General features: G+C 38.2%; 1 protein-coding gene across 2 annotated transcripts in view; it reads right to left on the bottom strand.

Annotated features, from left to right (window-relative positions):
• LOC135482189 (ribosomal protein S6 kinase alpha-3-like) overlaps positions 1–20,040 on the bottom strand; it is a 73,422-nt gene that overhangs the window by 33,759 nt on the left and 19,623 nt on the right. For both annotated transcript variants that reach the window (XM_064762058.1, XM_064762059.1), the window contains exons 3-5: positions 19,660–19,779; positions 4,589–4,670; positions 1,665–1,745 (exon numbers count right to left, since the gene is read on the bottom strand). In XM_064762058.1, coding sequence (XP_064618128.1) covers positions 1,665–1,745; positions 4,589–4,670; positions 19,660–19,779 — 283 coding nt within the window. The remainder of the gene's footprint in view (positions 1–1,664; positions 1,746–4,588; positions 4,671–19,659; positions 19,780–20,040) is intronic.

Below are 20,040 nucleotides of genomic sequence, written 5' to 3'. Positions count from 1 at the left end.
GACTCCAAGACAAACAGAGTAGAGGGGTTACAGATAGCTAGCCCCCTGAGTACAGTTTTTATGCAAGGCTAGTCCAGCTCACCAGCTACAGTACAGCTGTTAATAGTGTATGGCAATGTGAAGCCCTTGTAAAAACATACTTCTCACGCAAATACTTCTCTACCTCTTGATCAATAAATACCTTTACAAAAGTTCACATGTGTGTGTGTGTGGTTGGGGGTTGGGGGTGGGGGATTGAGAGAGACCTCTGTCTACAAATATGACAAAACTTAATAGCATCATCTCAGCAACGACTGCCCCCCCCCCCCTCCACTCCCATTAGCCCAGGGGTGAGACCCAATCCATCTACTCTCTGTGATGGACATCATTAAGGAGAAAGACCTTAACATTAAGGTTATCCCTCTGGCACTTCTCCACCACCCCAGTCATACCAGACCCATATCAACCCCCGCATCCCCCCCAACCAACAAGAACAATCTATACCAAAACCTTATTTTATATCATCGCCCTAATTATCATCCACTTGTTCAGACTTCTCAGACATATGTCCACCTTGATAGAAGTTACACACCTATACACGTATGTGTACAAGTAACGGTGTAAACAATATTTCTCTTACAATGAGGAGGTGCCCACAGAAACTAGCCAAATGTTCACCACACCGATCACATTATGTTTTGAAGTTAAGGTCTAATGAGCCATGAAGACATTGATCAAAATTCTTAACTTCATAGTAAAATACAAGGAGCAGTGCTTGGTCCTCTGAAAGGCAGGAGGAAATATCTCACTAGGATAAAATCTTTAGTCGGTACTTCATTTGACACTGAACTTCATATTTGTCAAAATTTGAAAAACTGAAGAAATATAGTGAAATCAGCTTCCTATGCCATAAGAGTAATGGTTCAGTTCCAGGTGGAAATTGAGGACAAAGCACCACTACATGGGTGTGACATCATTTTATGGCCTGTTAAATTAAGGGCAGAGTCTTAACACAAATCTCTTTTCAAAAGTTATCCAGGTTATAGCACCACGAAATGAGGTTCTCAAAAAAAAGTTATTAAAAAATCAATTAATAAAAAGTGTTGAAGACTGAGCAAACAGCTTAATAAGTAAAGTATCATCAACTGTTCAGGAATGTCTCCAAGGTTGCATGAACAACGAAAGAGGAGGATCGAGAACTTCCCAGTCCAAAGGTGAGACTGAACCCATAGCTTCTGTGCCACCAGTTGGAAGTTGCAAAGGGGGGAAGTGGGAAGGGGATAGAGGAGCTAAAACATGCTTGAAACCATAGCATTTAGCCAGGAACTTGACAACCGTCAAATAAACGCACATGTAAAAATGCAACACAACCAGCAAAAACTGAACTTGATCCAACATGCAAACCATTGAGGTCAAGGGCTAGTTTGTCTAAACTGAGGTAGCCTAGGACTGCTAGGCAGGCCTTGGGCCGTGTAAGAAATAGTGTGCATTTCACTATGTGTGTCTGCAGTACCTACAGGAAGTCCCCAACGACCCTGCACATTTACTGGACATTCCCACAGGTGTAATACAATACAAACTGTCTCTAATCAGATTTGAACTCCTAACTTCTCGGATTACTGTCGATATGGCCCCCCAGAGAGAGCCACAACAATTAAGCTTATTGCCAATGACATATCACTTACCATAGTGAAGTTTTACTATAAACGGGTGGTTGACGTCTGCTAATATATCACGCTCCATTTTTGTTCTTTGTCGGTCTCGCACTGCAAGGAGAAACACACACACAAATTACTAACTGCAGTTATACTTCTACAAATTAATCACAGCTGGAACTTAAGAACACATATTTATTTACTTATTTAATTGGTGTTTTACACAATGCTCAGGAACATTTCACTTTTACGACAGCGGTGTAAATTATGGTGGGAGGAAACCAAGCAGAGCCCTGGGGAAACCTACAACCATCTACAGGTTTCTGGAAGACTGCCACATAGGACTAGAATAAAGAACACATCAGAATGATTAAAAAATGGATTATGTTTGATGGTGGAAGCACCTGCAAAAAGCTACATATGAATACAAAAATGTTTTATTTGATATATTGTATTTCAAATAAAGTTTGATACGTAAAAATGCACTCTCTCAAGCACAAACAATATAAAATGACATTTTTGATGCCAAGACTATAGTTCTTCTGGTAAGAAATTATTCAAACTTCATGAAAAGCTTTGAAGTGCCCCAATTAATCAATTGGATGAATCAATTAGAATCAAGCAAAATGTGTACCTTGAAAACTGCTAACCTTATGTGAAATACAATTATAGTTTATTTACTTCAACACTTTGCTTAAACCTGTTATTAGCTCAACAGTTGGGACAACCGATCAGTTATGACCCACTTCTTGATGTGAAAAGAAATTCTTTATATTTGCAATTTAATACATTCCCAGCTGGTGTAATAGCTAAATGAAGCCGCTCCTCTCCCTTCCCTGCTGTTGTGTTTGTGAGGTAAATTGTTGTCTTCAGTGTATGCTAACCCCTTGAAGAGAAGATGTGATGGTCAGGAGGTCAAAGATGACAGACAGCAACCATACTGGAATACATGTCTGTACATTTAGATTGAGTAAAGACAGACCTCTGGCCACTGCGTACACATACATGTCAGAATGAACTTGATTGTTCAAAACCGTTCAAGATATCTTGTTCAAGTGACATACGGACGGAAAGGCAGACACTTGGAGATGCATGTATTTCAATGTCCTCGCACACCATTTCCATCTTAACCATGGCTTTTCATAACTGCCATCTACATGTATGTACTTGTGCGTATATACCAGCCCATGTCAAGCCAAACTCATTACAGCCCGTAGTTCCATAAACTGACAACGTCATGTTACAAAAGGAAGTTCCTCTGTTGTCATGATAATGTAACTCAAGAACAGGCTCTTTATTTGACACTGCTTTTTCAATCTGCTATATGCAGAGACAGCGAAGAAGAGACAAGCTTTTCACAAATGGGGATTTAGACAAGAAACAAGATGAGAGAATGGGAATGAGAGAATGGTTCAGAGTTGATATTCATTATCACCCTGGAGGAAAGATCCACATTAGTCCTATTACCACCCATGGAGTGAAAATTAAAAACTTGTAAAACTTCTCCACATACATGTATATACAAAAGTATAAACTATGCAGGGAGACCAAACAAATCCATATCTGACTACCTAGATGTATTAGTTTATTTATTTGATGGAGTTTTACATCATATTCAAGAGTATTACGCATACATAATGCCGGCCAGCATTATAGCGTGAGGAAACCATGACAAGCTCAAGGGAAACCCATAACCGCTGGCAAGCTGCCTGCAGATCACATGCCTGTAGAGTAACCTAGCAAGAGCTGGACTTGACATCCTAGATGCTAGAACCGCTTGAGGCTGAATGCTATCCACATTTAAGACGTACAAAAGCCAGTTTATTCATTTGACTTGGGTTTGGTGCTGTAATCTACCATGTTTCTGTGATACAAAGGCACATGTACTATGCTAGTCATGTCAGAAGGCGGATAAAATGGGGGCAAAAACTCAATGTTAAATAACTACACTTCTCTAGGTACATGTATCAGCCAAGATTCAAGTAACACTTGAGAATTGTAAAAACAAGAGATGTGAGAAAACGGATGAGCTGGATCCTGTGTGAGGTTCAGAGGCATGGTCATTAGGGAGCCAGTACAAGAGGCTGCTGTAGAGTCAAAGGTCACTGACTATAGTTAATGTCATACTGTCTTCAGCTGGAGAATTTTGACTCAATTTAACAGTACTGGACTAGATGGACATAGTTTTTTTTTAAGAAATTGTATTCTGAATGTGGCCTGTTTTGAGCCATTTCAATTGTGAAATGCTATGTTAACCATAACTACCATTGACGTGTACATGTATCTCTACAGAAGAGACACATCTGATGTATGTGCTGGCTGGCTAGAGAGAATGAAAAACGCGCTCAACAAGACCTATATATACATCTATGAATGAGCAAATATTTACGACGAATGTCAGCCAGGGACGTGCAGCAATCAGAATTTCTACCATATTCCAGCTCATGCATAACAGAACAGCTGTTAAACAGGAAGATAACAGCCTATCCAGCTCAGATTGCATGTCCATACACATTACAGGTAATGGCCAAGTCCTCACAGGATGAGGCCTTATGCACTGGATAGGTAAGGGCTGCAATTACAGTGGCTTGAGAGAAGAATTGTATGGCAGACCAGAAGAGACTGAAATCAGGAATGGCTATAACAAATCAGCCACTGGTCTTAAGATAAATGGATACTAAGCATACTCAGTATTAGAACTGGCATATCACAGTGGTTCTAAATGCAGGAGGAGAGATGGCAAACTACAGCTTCTAAATAGGGAGATTATCACATCATTAGTATGGGCAAACAGCACTTATGTTGCTCATAACAGGACCATTATAAATGCATGCAAATGTTCATGTATACATCTACATGATGTGGTTCTGGCCAGTTACATATCTCATGACAATGATGTGTTGCCGAATGCATAAACAATTCTTTGCATTCAGTTCTTCTTTGTTTCTTCATACCTTTTAATGTGGCTTTCTTCAGTACTTTCATTGCATACAGTGTGCCAGCATCATCGTCTGTTATCTTTCTGACAAGGAACACCTGAAAACACAAACAAAGCCATAAAAACGTGCACAACTTCAGCTGATTACCCGGATTATCCAACTTAGCCAGTACATCAGCAAGTCAATAAACGCAGACATCTGAATCCATATCAAAGTTGTTTCCCTTTGTAATGAAGCAATTCATCTATGTAAGAGATACTCAACACCACAAGCATTTGGTGAAAACAATTCTTTTAAATACAACATGTGGTAATTCTAAGAATCCCAATAATCTTGACTGCTTTCCTGAATTCTCACTTGATTATTTCATTGGAATGGTTGCAATGAAATACAACTTTTTCACCAACACCTCTTCTGCCTGACGTTACACAATATTTACAGAATTTTCCATTCAATTTGGTACAGTGGTTTACCTGACAGGACTGAGTTCATGAGTGACCTTGACCTCTGATGTCAGTATTATCTTCAAGAAATAAATCCTCCAGGTGTATGCCACATACAGCATAAAAAATATTATAACAAAGAGTTCCTGAGGTAGGGGAGTGATTACCAAAACAAAGTGTGTCACAGGTGGCGACAGAGGCAGATAAAATTTCTATACAACTGGTTTCTTGAAGCAGAAAACCATTTTAGGTTGGAAACACATGGAGGAAATCTTACATTTCGTTTGATTCCATCTGCTTTGTGAACATTTGATTTTTGGTACAAGCTGTTTTAAGGGGACACTGTAACACTAAGCTACCACTGAATGAGTCATCTGAATCTTTCAGTAATATTCCTAATCACTTCACGAATGTTCTTACCGAAATACCAAAGGTCACCAAAAATAAGTTTAAATGGGTTAATACATTTTATAATGAAAATGAAAAATGACACACACACACAGAGTTTGAAAAAAGCAATGCCAGTATTGATTCATACATTCATTTCTATTTTCCTGAGGTTTGATTTATTTTATATGGTCAATTAAGCCTTGCCAAAAATACATTCATATAGACATTTCTATGGGGATTAGCAGACTGATTCCCCATCAGCGTCAATTTTTCCCATATTTCACATTAATTCTGGCAGCATGCAATCAAGTCTGACAAATGCAGAGAGCTGTGGGGGAGTCAAGTGGGTAGTAGTTAAGTCTAACCACAGCCTGCAGTGGGATTATGTTCTTCCAAGGCAGCCTACAATGCAGAAAACAATAAGTTCTGGCTTAAGAATACTTATTTATCGGTCACTTTTGTCAGATTGGCACCAGCCTTAGTCTGAAAAGAGGATTTGGTGTGTTTGCTTTGGGCATACTACAGCCATTTAACCAACACTTACAGTCTCTACCAGAGACACCAATGGATATACAGTGCGAAGTTTCTATGAACAAACCAATGGTCTGTTGTACTCGACATTAAAATTCATGAGTTCACACATCTCAGCGTTGTGGGGATGGCCCACTGGGCCATTGTGAAGGTGCCATGTTGGAATACCAGTGTGACATTTCCATGATAACAGTGGTTTGCTGGGAGAACCATCCTGAATCACAGCTACATTAAACTCTATTCAGAGGTAAAAGTACATGTGTAACTCAAGGTCAAGTGTATTGCATATAGCCTTGTGATTGAGCGGTAGACAGCACATACAATTTGAACACAAATATACACATGCTGAAACTGCATATAACAATTAATAACAGCGACTAAACCGAGCAGATCCTGGGGGAAACCCCTAAAAATCCACAGGTTGCTGCAGGCCTCCCCATGGACGGCGGGAAAGGCAGACAGCGTGAACTTTCAGCCCCATTGTTGAGATGCCCCTGGGTCATTGCGCTGGGCTGGCATGCTAACCACCTCAGACACCTGTATCTCTTTCAGGGAAATTAATAGGCTAAGAGAAAACTTAAATTAGCCCGCCAGGCACGCTTCATTTTTCAAACATAACAGAACTTTACCAGTTAATAACTCAGTGGCATACTTCCGAAAAATGCTGATGGACACTGCCTCAGGACTGCAAATATTTAAAATACATATAAATTTAACTCAAAGTTCTAAACTTCTAACAGAATGCACAGATGTAAGAAAACCATGAAAGCAAATATACACAAGAAATCCCATCATATAAACTATAGTCCAATAACCACAAATACATGTACATGTATAGTACTAATCAACTATGCATTTAAGCCTTGAATGAACTGTACCACAGACAGCGCCTGGAAGGAACACTACTTCTGCTCAAAAGAAAATGGAAACCAATATGTGCCTAAGCAATATCATGAACAGCTGTGGGAAATGATGCAGGACAACCAGAAGGTCTACAAATATGAAAGTACAGCTGTGCCAAGCAATTTCCCCTAAACCAACTATTACCTTACAAGGCAAACCACAGATATTCCACTTCACAGGCTAAACTATAATAATGATACACTATCTGCCTTCCAAATAGCCCATAAGAAGAGAACAATTTTTTTTTTTCCTGGCTGACTAAACAAAGTCATGGTAGTACTCATTACATGCCACTGCTCATCTATGGAGGATTGGACGCTATATGGTAAGGGAGAAGTCAACAGGTGAAGACTGTTCCATGAAAAATGATGTATTGCTGGGTAGCTGGCTTGCTTGTTTCTTTCCATCAAGCTACAGTATGGCCTTAAATGCAATTACATTCATATCACAATAACTGCTATCCTATTATGCTATCTTATTAAAAACACATTTATAAATGAGTCATGCCAAAGACACAAGGCAGGACACTCCGTAAACTACAGGATGTTCCACCTAAGCACTTGTAAACTTTCACGTCAAAAATGAACAAGAGTTCAGATGAACATGACATAAGCCCCAACAAAAAGCATTTGTTTGAAATGTATAACAGAATACTAGCAGCACTGTGGTGAGTAAAACTGATGAGGGGCATCTTCATGGATGTTGATGATAGGTATGTGGTATCAATGATAACCACGCAAATGGACAAAATGTATCCACCAAAAATGAAAACTCTATGCGGAAAACAGTTGAATTTATAGCCCGAACACAAAATCATATCTATTTATATAGTAAATATAAGGAAAATGGCTATGTGGTTACCAGGACAAGAGTGAAAATGGACAATTGTGGGTTGCAACGTCATCTGCATATCTAAGTATCTACCAAAAATTAAAACTCTCCATGGTGAACTCTTGGAATTATAGCCTGGACACGAAATCATATCTATCTGTTATAGTACATATAGAGAAACTGGCAATCTGGAAATCATCACAACTGCGGAAATGAATATATGTCAGTCACAACACACTGTCAACTGTGTATGAAAATGTCAACCACAAATTAAAACTCTACGAAAAAAAACAGTTGGAGCTATAGTCCAGACACGAAATCATATCTATTTATATTGTATATATAAGGAAAATGGCTTTGTCGTCACCATGACAACCACGGAAATGAACAAATGTGAGACAAGACACATCGTTATCTGTGTATCTATGTATCCACCAAAAATTAAAACTCTCCATGGTAAACAATTCAAGATATAGCGTGCACAGGAATACGGATGGCTTATAAAAATCCCACAGACAACTGACAATCAAATGTGAAAACCAAAAACATGAAAACAAAAAAGCAAACTTGTTTTCTCAACTGTAGTTCTGAATACAAATGTAACCTCAAAGTGAATCTCATGTCTGACAAAATCCCTGATTGTTCACCTTTTCAAGGATGTAACAACTGGTCAAAATGCTATTTCCCCTGGCTCTAACTGCCGCAATATGAGCACAATAATTTGAACAAAAAAGCAAGGTTAATATGCCCACAAAATGGTTGACAGAATTTATAAAGGTGTGATCCAGCTCATCATTTATGTGTATTACCCTAATTTTGTGGACAGACAAGCAAATTATAGTTGCAGTACATGTACATGTGAGATGACAATCTGCCAGACAACCTCCCACTGTTAACCTACAGCGATACCACTAAACACACGTTAACACACACCAGGAACAGTGCGGTTTCCATCAGAAGCTGAAGCAATCATCTAGCATACATTATGGGTGTGGTACATCTGTAATACTTGTCTAGACAATCACTTGCCAGTATGTAATTAAAGCAAATTTCATGAGGAGCCCTGAACAAAGTTATACATACTGTCTTGATGCTCTGGAAGCCAAAGCCAGATTCCTTCACAGCCCTATTTAGAACTTGACAGAAAAAAGTCTGAATGTGATGAACGCTTTAATGTGAGTGAACAAAACACAAGTCGCTTTCACATTTATCACCACCTACAGGTATTTACACACAGGGATGCCAGATATTTCAAAACAACAATATCTTTTCCAGACCCAATCAGACCGTGACTTATGATAACCAGCTTTGAGTGTTAAAGTTATTATTTCTATAGCACAAATGCCACAGCTTTCACTTTAGCCACTCAATCCACTCACATTTCCATTACATACATTGTGCATTTAGTCTCCTTTTCAATAATGTAAAATTTTCTTCCCGAGCACAAAGAGTACATGTACTTTACATGTATGTGTCTCGTTGAAAATTTGATTTCACTATCCTAAGGCTAATGTTTAAGGAGTCTAGAATACTGAATAGGTGCAGATTGATTTTTCTTCAAATCCTACAAAAAATTTATACCTTTACCAATATTTGTTGGACGTTATATTTATTTTCCCAATAAATAATATTATTAGTTATAATAACAGAGTGTATCAGAAAACATACAACTTCCTTTTATATGCAATAACAATAAGATTACCAAGAAATAATTAAAACCACCAAAACCAGACGAACTGCATCTTTCTCTGTACCACAAACAACAAAGGACTCTGTCTCAGTTACAAGCATAAGCTAGTGATTTTCCAAAGGTAAAAGAGAACTTCCCTTTTCTGCAGAAGCCTACATTTGCATTTAAGCATTTACATGGGGATTCTACGTACATAAGATGAGGGGACTTCCTCTTGTACAAAAAACTACGCCTGTGTTACGAGCATAAACTGGGTATTTTGCAAATCACACAATATATTGTGTGTTACACAAGCATTAGCTAGAGAATCTGCCAGCCTAAAATACACATGCAAAAAGTCTGCATTACTGGCATTAGCTGGATATGTCCCTCAAATGCATTCTGTAAATCAAAAAATTCTGACACAGAAATGAAATGAGGTATAGTGCAGATGATTCTTCATATTGCTAGGAAAAAGGTGGGGTATCATGTACTATTTTTGAATAGAACACACAAATATACATGATGAGTATCAGAAACAAAATTCATGACTTTTCCTGACAATTCAAGACTATTTAGGCATTTTCTCAGATTATGGCAACCCTGTGCACATTAACACAGCTGTTTAACTTTATGTACACGCAAATCTACTGAATAGAGTCTAGAACTGAGCATTTAAGTTTCTTACAACTCTACCAACTTTCATTACATGCAAGTAACAATATAGTTCAAAACATACTGTTGCCTCGTTTTCATATTTGTCCTCCCGTTTTGCCATACTATAAAGATCTGCCAACCCATTTGCACTCATGCCACTAGAAATTACACAGACAATTATGTTGAATAATTTATACTCCCAAAGATACGAAAGATAAAGCGACATAACACAAGTGACTTATCTCAATCGTCTGAATCATTTGCAGCACTTCACATCTAATGGTTATGTCATTTACGATGATGTGTCAAATATTAGCACGTCAGGGAACTATTACACAAAGCATTTATGGACTAATTGTTGGCTCGTTAAAAAAGTAACTACCATGGCAGGTTATGAATTTAACATGTGTTGCCAAAGCAGTTACGAAAAGTTTTGTGAGACAAGGTCCAGGTTTTCATCCTCTTAACATGTACGTGTGCTTGCACATACATGTACATACAGATATTGGTTATGCGCCATAAAAGACAGAAGAGAAATCAGCACAAAACGGTAATGCAACAAAAGATGACATACTTCAGTTTAGTCAGGTTCAAGGCTGCAATAACCAATAATTTTCATTTCTGTATTTGCACACAATCCAGAAGATTATTCATGGCCTACTGTGTAGCAGCATTAGAAATCAAACATAGTAACAGGAACAAAGAGTTTCTGCTTACGCCCAGCAAAATGCATGGGCACCAGGATACCACTTTTTGTGTTCTGCAGACACATTCTGAGACAAGTAATAATGCTATTGTGCATGCAAGAGTGAAGAGCCTTTTCCCCTCCTTCTAGAATAAAGGCTGGGCAGTAGTGTGTGGCGGCAGTCGCTGTTAACAACAACTCCTTATACTCTGGCTCGTTTTACTTCCTGTTTAGTTGAGCACAGCATGCTAACTGGCTTGTATATGTACATATAGACAGTTTCAGACCAGCAAAGTACTTCTGTTCAGCCAACCCTGTTTTTTTAAGTGTATGCAAGAGGGATTTATGTGTTGTGATTAAGCAGATGACAGTGCCCAGTAAGAGAGGTCAAACACTGACAGACGTATTAGGCTGGAAGGTGACCACAAATGGTCAATGGTGCAAAACTGTACTACAACAACATAACCACTTCAGGATCTAATGTACACGGGAATGTACACAACAAAGCGATAAGTCAACAGTAATGTGACGAGTGGCAAACTAGATGCAAACGAACAGGCTGTACATGTAGACACATTTCAACAAGCAAACCATACATGTACAGTATAAGCAACTTGCACCAGTAAAAATATAATTAAACATAATTACATGTACTTGCATAAAGATGTCATTTTTTTTTCAAAAACAAAACAAAAAACAACAAAAGAAACCCCACAGAAAACTGATGCCACACACCTTCTGTCCTGTTCCCTTAGCCTACATGCTGGTTCTTGAAAGTAAAATCTGGGTCTGATGGCAGACATAACGATGTTAACCTGTTCTGCCTTACTTATTTGATTGGTGTTTGACTAACTCCAGAATATTTTACTTATACGGCGGCAACAAGCCTTATGTGGGAGGAAACCATGATAAAATCAGGACAATCTGCAGGTCGCAAGCCTCCCACATATAACCGGAGAGGAAACCAGCATTCATGAGCTTGACTTGCACTCACAGCAACTGCATTGGTGAAAGGTTTCGGAGTCTGTGCTAGCACACTAACCAATTGTCCTTGGAGGCCCCTACAAGCCATTTTAAAATTCTTTTGTGATGAATTTTATACAATTCTTCTATTATAAAGTAAGTTTTTACTTCCATGTCCAAAAGATTTCCATATATGTAAAAGAATTTTACATTTCAAATTCAATGTTCTATTCTTCTGTACCTATGCACAATTGTTTTGTACATGTCTTCGTTCACAAAATATTATGCCTATTCAACTTTCTGAATCAAGAAGGATTTCATCCAGCAATATAAGTGGGATCATTCACTGTATCCATATTACAAACAGGGGGAAACGGATTTACTCTGGAAAACATCCTACAAATCCTCCAATTCACTAATTCATTTTATGGATTTAATTTTAGACGTACATAAGAGTGCACAATTAGTCCAAAACTCAGAGTGCTTTCTGAGATTTAGTAGTTTACCGTTTAATGTGTATTAGACACAAAATAAGCACATACATTTTTGTGAGTAACTATTCTCGATTTCTTATAGAATGGTTAAGTTCCATGTATTTACAAAGAAATCCATGTCAGTGAACATCATAGATTGTATTCAGACAACAGTATCCTCTCCAGACAAATCAGAACATTAAGACAGCTGCCAGGCAGCCATCAGTGGGCTTCTCCAGCCATGAATGCAGTTCAGCATTTACAATTCCTGTGATTCCAAGGTCGACTTTGCGACACACCAGGGGACAATCAACAGGAATTAATACATCATCAAGAGCACCTGTTTGAGATACATACACCAACCTCCATCTCCATGGGGCATGTCTGGCACTTTATTCTCTATCACACACACACACACACAGGACCGATCATCAGGTTTCCTGCTAAGGGTACAAAGTGGCATTTGACCAAAAGCGAACACCTGTAAGCTGCTCTAGTTTCACAGACTGACTTCAAGACAAATAAACAGCACAACTGTCTGATTCCTCAGGCGATTTCTCCTGAAATATTAACTACAGTTCTTCTTCATCCACAAGCTTCCGCTGATTTTCCTTGCTGAAGGGAAGGCAGTACTAATACAGGTATTAAACGTTCTGTACATTAATCTTGCTTGTGTGCATACATATAAATGCATGTTAAGCTGTACCTACCAGTTTATCCACCTACATGCTCCAAGCATGGCTAATGTTCACGTCCATGTTATGTATACATGCCATCTCTCTTTGTCTATTCCAATGAACAAAGTCTAAATGCCAAGTTCCATTCCTCAGCTACTTTTTACAGCTTGTTCATCATTCACTTTCAATTTTTTTATTTTTTGATTGGTGTTGCCGTACTCAAGACTATTTCACTTACATGATGACGGGCAACATTATGGTGGGGAGAAGCTGGGCAGAGCCCAGGAGAAACACATGACCATCCACACATTGCTGGAAGACCTTCTCATGTACGGCGGTGAGGAAGCCAGCGACTGTGTTGGTTGGAGGCCACAGAGGCCCCCCCCATTCAATTTACACCTATTCCCTCCAACATGTACATTAGCGCCACAGGCATCCTAAAAGAGTTCAACAAATACTAATGTTTTATCGAATTTCACTACTTATCTAAAAATTTTGCCATTGTCTCCAGTATGAACAGATATGTCAAGGTAAAACAGTCAGGCGCTTGCTCTTTGAAGCACCTTTACGGGTATTATTGCAAGGTTTATACATTTGTCGGTTGTGATTACGCTGAAAATGACGTTCAGTCGATTTGCAGAATGTGGTCTTGATAACTGATTAAAGACCTTGAAAGCGAATCAAATAAAGTCCAATAAAGAAGACCAGTATACAGAAGAAAATGGTGAAAGTACATTTAAATACAGTAAACTGTTTGGAACCTTTTGCCAGCATGTTGGACAAATGCAGAGACACCTGTGATGCACACAACACTTTGCAAGGAAGGCAAGATTAACCGGGTTCAATACCATGTTCTCCAATGAACAGAACATGTGGTCTGGTCTGGTCTGTCAGGGGACCTATCAAGGCTAGGTGAAGGTCACCGTCCAAGTACGGCAGATAGAGGCAACTTCCCTTACTCAACAAGGTTTTAAGGTGTGAGAAGATGTCACAATGTCAGAAACCATGGGTATCCACATTTATCAAGAGCAAAAAGATTGCTTTGCTAGCTGCCATATTGAGAAAGTTGGCAGGCACAATTCAAAACAAACAATGCTTTGTAACAGTCTATACAGGCACATTTTTTCTAAAACCCTGAACAACAGAATTGAATACTATGACAACAGGCATGTACATGCAATTTATAATGACCTAACTTTTTAGGAAGGTATCTGTGTGGAAAGATGCCACTGTATAGGATTGTTCACCATCTCAGCAAGGAGTAATGATACACTAATGGAGAGGAGAGGCTGCAGAATACTCCATTCTTGTGCAATACAATAGTTTACAGATAAACCCAAGGAACATTTCATTTCACCTTTGAGGGCATCTCTGCGAATGTCACAGAGCCCATAAGAAAAGTTATCACGATTATATGACCAGGGTGATTACATGGTAAAAGCTGCCTAAAAGAACCTACTATACCATAAACGGACCATAAATTACACTTCACAATAAAACAGCAGTGCACTGGACTGGAAGGTGAGTTGTAAGCCACTCATTACAACCTTGTTGCTGGGGCAAAAATCGTGTTATACATAGTGTGTTGTACATGTATATGTAAGTGGTGGGTGGGTAAATGTAGTTCTTCAGCCATTTATAGCCTGTGATATACAGAACACAAGGATAGACACAGTGTGATAGTGGACGTTTCATGTAACTGCAACAATAATCAGCAGAAAATCTTTCTAACAATTTCATATACATGATAACCAAGTACATGAGTGCAAAAACTTAAAATCAAAACATTTTCTTCACTGAAGTTCTCAAAAATATATATGGTAAATGTGAAAAATTTTGGGGACATATTATGACCACCATTATACAGTTACTGTTTTACATAGTTAACATCAATTGAATAGAAATTAATGTATGCTGTGAAACAACTATCCAATCAAGTACAGATTTAAAGATTATAGGATTAAAGGGATGACAATCCCAACAATGACCACCACGGTCCCCTGGTAATAATATACATCCACATAGCTGTGTTATATTGAATCACATCTTGTAACAAAGCGTGATATAATGTGGTACAAGTGTATATACACTGCCAGAATGAAGGGATCTCTTGCAGCATTGCATCAAGCTCACAGACAAACCACAACCCGATGTACCAACAGATACTCTCCGTTATAATTACACACCTCACATCTCCCAGGAAATCCTTTATAATTGAAACATGTCTGGTGTGCCCCTAGCCGTGAAACATAACACAAGGGTAACATCTTCATCACAATTACCAACCCCAGTGACATTTACATGTAGCTACCTTGAGGAGGCAAACAGAGCAATTGACCATACATTCAAATCTCCCTCAAGGCCACGTCACCAAGAAGCAGAACAGTTTTCTGGTTACTCGACCATCAACGAAACCTCTTAACACAGTGAAATTAATCTTGGTCAAGCAAAATTCTATTGCGACACTTAGATATTCAGGACTGCAGTAGTAGATAATCCTGAACACTAAAATAGGCAAAAATAACCAGGGAATGTACATCTACCTCCGTTTTATTTATTTAACATTTCATTCAAAAAAAGCATTTAATCACTAAGCAATGTCCCTTTGTTGTGTCATAATATTTTTGATATGTTGGGGTTAATCCATAAAGTTGGACACTGGTCACTCTAAGCAAATAATAATATTCTTAAAGGTCTTTGAATGTCACAAACTGCCCAAAACATTACAAAAAGCTACATTTAGGACAAGACAAGTTGCACTATCATGCTGTAAAACAGAAACATCCCGACACAAAGTCACGCAGCTCTATTATGCTTATGGTGTATGACAAGAAACAGCATATTGAAGTGGAAGGTGCGAACATAATTAGGGACAAAAATTAGACATGAATATGACAAAGACAGCCTTCCTGGAAGTAGGAACCCCATCTCATCTGCATGGAGGAGACCCCATGGGGCAAGTAAATGGCAGAACGGGTTATTGGCAGGTCAGTGCATTGGCACAAAACAGAGACTCGACTAGAAAAAGGACTTTCCTCACACGCAACCCAGCACAGCACAGCACACATTGAATGAACCCATAACGAACTAGGACAAAAGAGTGAACAAAGATGTACATGTTTGCATGTAACTGTACACTTCCCTTTTGACACTCAACAGTAAGTGGCAAGGGAAATAAATATCCATATCTATGACTTACACTACTGCATCTACATGCAGGTCTTCATTCCTTTTTTCAAACTACAGAAGCTTCACTTACATGTGCTAAAGTACACTTATTTCTAAAGTTCTCCCAAAGTGAAAGACAATATATGTAAGGTCATGTCAACAGATCTGTCTAAACTGATCAAGAACATGCATTTGACAAATCACAAGCAATATTGTAGTAGATTGGTCAATTGGATTTCCCACACACTGGTTCAATGTTAAATGTTTCTGTGATGTCAAAAACGCTTTATTACATAATGGACTGAAAAGTAAAGAGAAAGTGGACATCGGGCATGTGGGATCCAACGTTGTTAAATACAAGTTCTATATCACTCATCAAGTTTTCATGTACCCTGTACACTTTGTAACCGGTGGTTCTACATTGTATTTTTTTTAACATCAATCAAATCCAATCAAGGCAATATGGTTTGCGACTTAGACTTCAATTCACACTGTACAACAATGTACATATAATGTCCAGAATACCAACACTTACCCTTGTCGTAGCACCTGTAAATACCAGGCATGTGTTTAACAAATCAGATGACAAACATGCCATGCATTTTCAAGAATTTCCCAGGCAAAAATATTTAAATTCAATACATTTCAATTAATTTTTAAAATCAAGAAAGATCTCAAAAGATTAAATGCACATCTGTTTACGGACATACATGTATAGTAATACATACATGTAAGTGCTCTTCTGGACCATCCATGTATAATAATAATATACAAGAAATTATATTAGATTGTATAATGATATACTATAAATTACATTAAATTGCACAAATTACTGAGAAAAAAAAATAATTTACATCTGCGCAATCTGTGAATTAAAGTAGACTTCCAAATGACTCAAGCATGCAAAAATGAGCAATATACATGTACAGAGCTCCAATTAGAGTGTTTACATCTATCACATGATATATAGTAGCAATGTTTGAAATGATGGCGTGTGGACACCTATCCTCAATTCCAGTCCATAAGCCATTCAGCAAATTCAAAACGTGCATGAAATCAAATTGCCTGCAAGCTTAAATTTTCACTGAAACCAATACAAAATCTGTCTCCCTTAACATCAGAGTAAAATAGCTTCTTTCAACTGCCTACAGAAAAACGGCGTGAGATATGGTGTGAAGGATAAAAATAGCTGTGATTGCTTGCGGTTAAAAACAGACAGATTCTTTCTGCAATTGGCAGGTTAGTGTTCAGAAACAGGACATCACAGAGACCTACGATTACCGACAGGGTGTCAACCTGTTCAATCCACACAAAATCCCACACATCGAGATTGCTACAAAAGCAGTTTAATTATAGAGTTTCCGTTGTCCTGACCACTTGATATGTAACGGGCTGATTCATAGGATAAAGCGCAAATCGAGATATGCGTGTGCTTTCATATCATGTGACATGCATGTACGTGACCTATTCTTGTACTTTTAACAATGACACATGGACATTTTTGTACAGAGGTGTTTATTTATTTTATTTGATTGTTGTTTCAACGTCACATCAAAGAACTTTTTACTCATGTCAGCATTATGTTTTAAATACAAGACCAGACAAAAGTGCAAATGCAATTTTACACTCCAAAAAATCATGAAGCAAGTTTCGCATCTGTAATGTGTCAGAATTACACCTGTAGTCATTGTTAAAAAAATCAAAATAATTGGTAGGTATTTTGCCATCTTTGATTTTTACTTCTCAGAAATGACAAGTAACAATAATCCCTGCCACCAATTATTTTGTTTTAATCTGGCTTACTTGAATTGTCTTTTCAAATGAAAAGATATAATCCGATTTTATTACACTTTGCTTAACATACATTTTCTTCACCTAAATTCTTCACCTACATTAACCAATGTGACCATAAATTTAGTTTTCCAAGCGAACCGATACTAAACACAAAATGGCATATTAGATTTCAGATGAGGCAGAAAAGTCATGATTATGACAGTGAATAAACCATCATCCCTTGCCAAATACAGTAACTCACAAACCTCCTGGTTTATTTATTTATTTGATTGGTGTTTTACAATGTACTCAAAAATATTTCACTTAAACAACACCAGCCAGCATTATGGTGGGAGGAAACCGAGGCTTTGGGAAACCCCCTCCTGACTTAAACCTGAAACCTAATGGGATCAAGCCATTTATTCTCCTGGCCAGCATTCAAGGCCTAATCCAGCCCGATTACCGGACGCTGCCATTCCCTCGCAGTGTCCTTTTCATTATAACACTCGGATTATCTACTTAGTCGCTAGGCTTCGGCTAGCCATTTTCCACATCAGTTTTGGCGACAATAATGTCTGTGTGTCAAAAGCAAATTGGCGTCCCTTTGCCACAGTGGCGAAAGCAATGGATGCCTTTCAACTTCCGTTGTTTAGTTAAAGTTCATAAATTTACTCAAATTTAATGTTGGATCCAGAATCAAGAAGGAATATTTGACTTCAGTGTGAAAGAGCTTGCTTATGAAAACAACAAAGTTTTTAAAGAGCATTTAAAATCGGAAATGTATGCCCTCAAGTAGGTGATGAAAATTGGACCCGCGACAATTCAATCACCATTCAGATTATGCGGGTCAGGAATTAGTTTCAATTTACTTTCAAAAAAAAAAAAAGGAACCGAGGCCCTTAAAATGTATGAGAATCGAAATATTCAGCAATAACGTGACCACCACCGGTGGTTCCACCCTCTGCCCTTCTGAGGCCAGATTAGGCCCTGGCAATGATGATCATATGTTGAATCAGAAACATTTAATAGAACATGAACATACATGCATCTGAAGGCTTTCCATACACCTTTTATTGTGGTACAAACCCTGTAGATTCCACACTGGCCAGGATTACAGATTTCACAATGAGCAGGTGTGTCACAAGGCAGTTTGTGGAACTTAAAAAAGGCTTAACTCCAAAACAGAACACATGTGCTCAAATATGTCCACAAAACTACAAAACATACTGTGACTCCCCATGAAAATCCTGCACAATCCGACACTAAATCACCATCAGAACAAATTTACCATAGTAAAGCTTTCCTATATTTTCAGAGGCATTACTTTACAAAGTCAGAATGGATTTGGGGCTCTTCGTCAAGCAAACGAAACATACAAGCAGAGGTTGGCAATTTTTTAGTTTTTCCACAAAATGAATGAATAGTAGAGTGAATGACCAATTTAATAAAGTTATGAAGACCCTAAAGAGATTAGAATGAAATAATGTAACTGTCTCACAAAATTCCATTATGAATAAGCATGTATCAACTAACACCATTCCACTTTTACACCTGGGGTGTTGATCATAGATAAGAGGAATGAAGATAAATTTCATCTCTCCCTGTGAACAGCTACATCTAGCATCAATTACAAGAACAACAAAAAGATAGACACAATTCTAACATTTCTTCTGGGACACTTTCAGACAAGGAAAAGCTTATATATCTCCTCTAACAAGCTTATATCAGTCAGCTAGTCCTTGTTTTGGTGACCAGTGGATTTCAGTGCCCACATGTACATCTGTGTCTTAGAGGGATGTAAAAGTGTGGTAAACCATACAGGGCTATCAGGAGAATTCAGACATCCTTTCAAGTGGTCACTGACAGACATCAGGCAGTCCCACAGGCTGCTGTTACTCTCATACATGTTGAAACAAGACTTACCTTCCCAAATGAGCCCTGACCCAGCACTTTAAGAAGATCAAAATGGGATTGATCTGCCTTCTGACCCTCTTTTGCAAAACTGCGCAGTTCATACTCTTGTACTGCCACATCGTTGTCATTCTGGAAGCAAAGATTCAAACATATACAAAATACTGCTGAATAATGAAGTGATATGTAAATAACATATATCTTCAACTATGTACAATATATGACTAAGTATTACACCACATCCTATTTATTTATTAACATACATGTATATCTGATTGTTTAATGCCATACTCAAGAATTTTCACTTGTACAATGGGGGGTCAGTTTTATGGGTGTAGGAAACTGGTGTGCCTGGGATAAACCACTGACCTTTGCCATGTCCAGCTCCTGACT

This window comes from Liolophura sinensis, chromosome 1, assembly GCF_032854445.1.
Source record: "Liolophura sinensis isolate JHLJ2023 chromosome 1, CUHK_Ljap_v2, whole genome shotgun sequence".
Classification (NCBI taxonomy): Eukaryota; Metazoa; Mollusca; class Polyplacophora; order Chitonida; family Chitonidae; genus Liolophura; species Liolophura sinensis.
The sequence above is the reverse complement of the archived record's forward strand: the minus strand, read 5'-3'. Positions and strand labels throughout refer to the sequence as shown.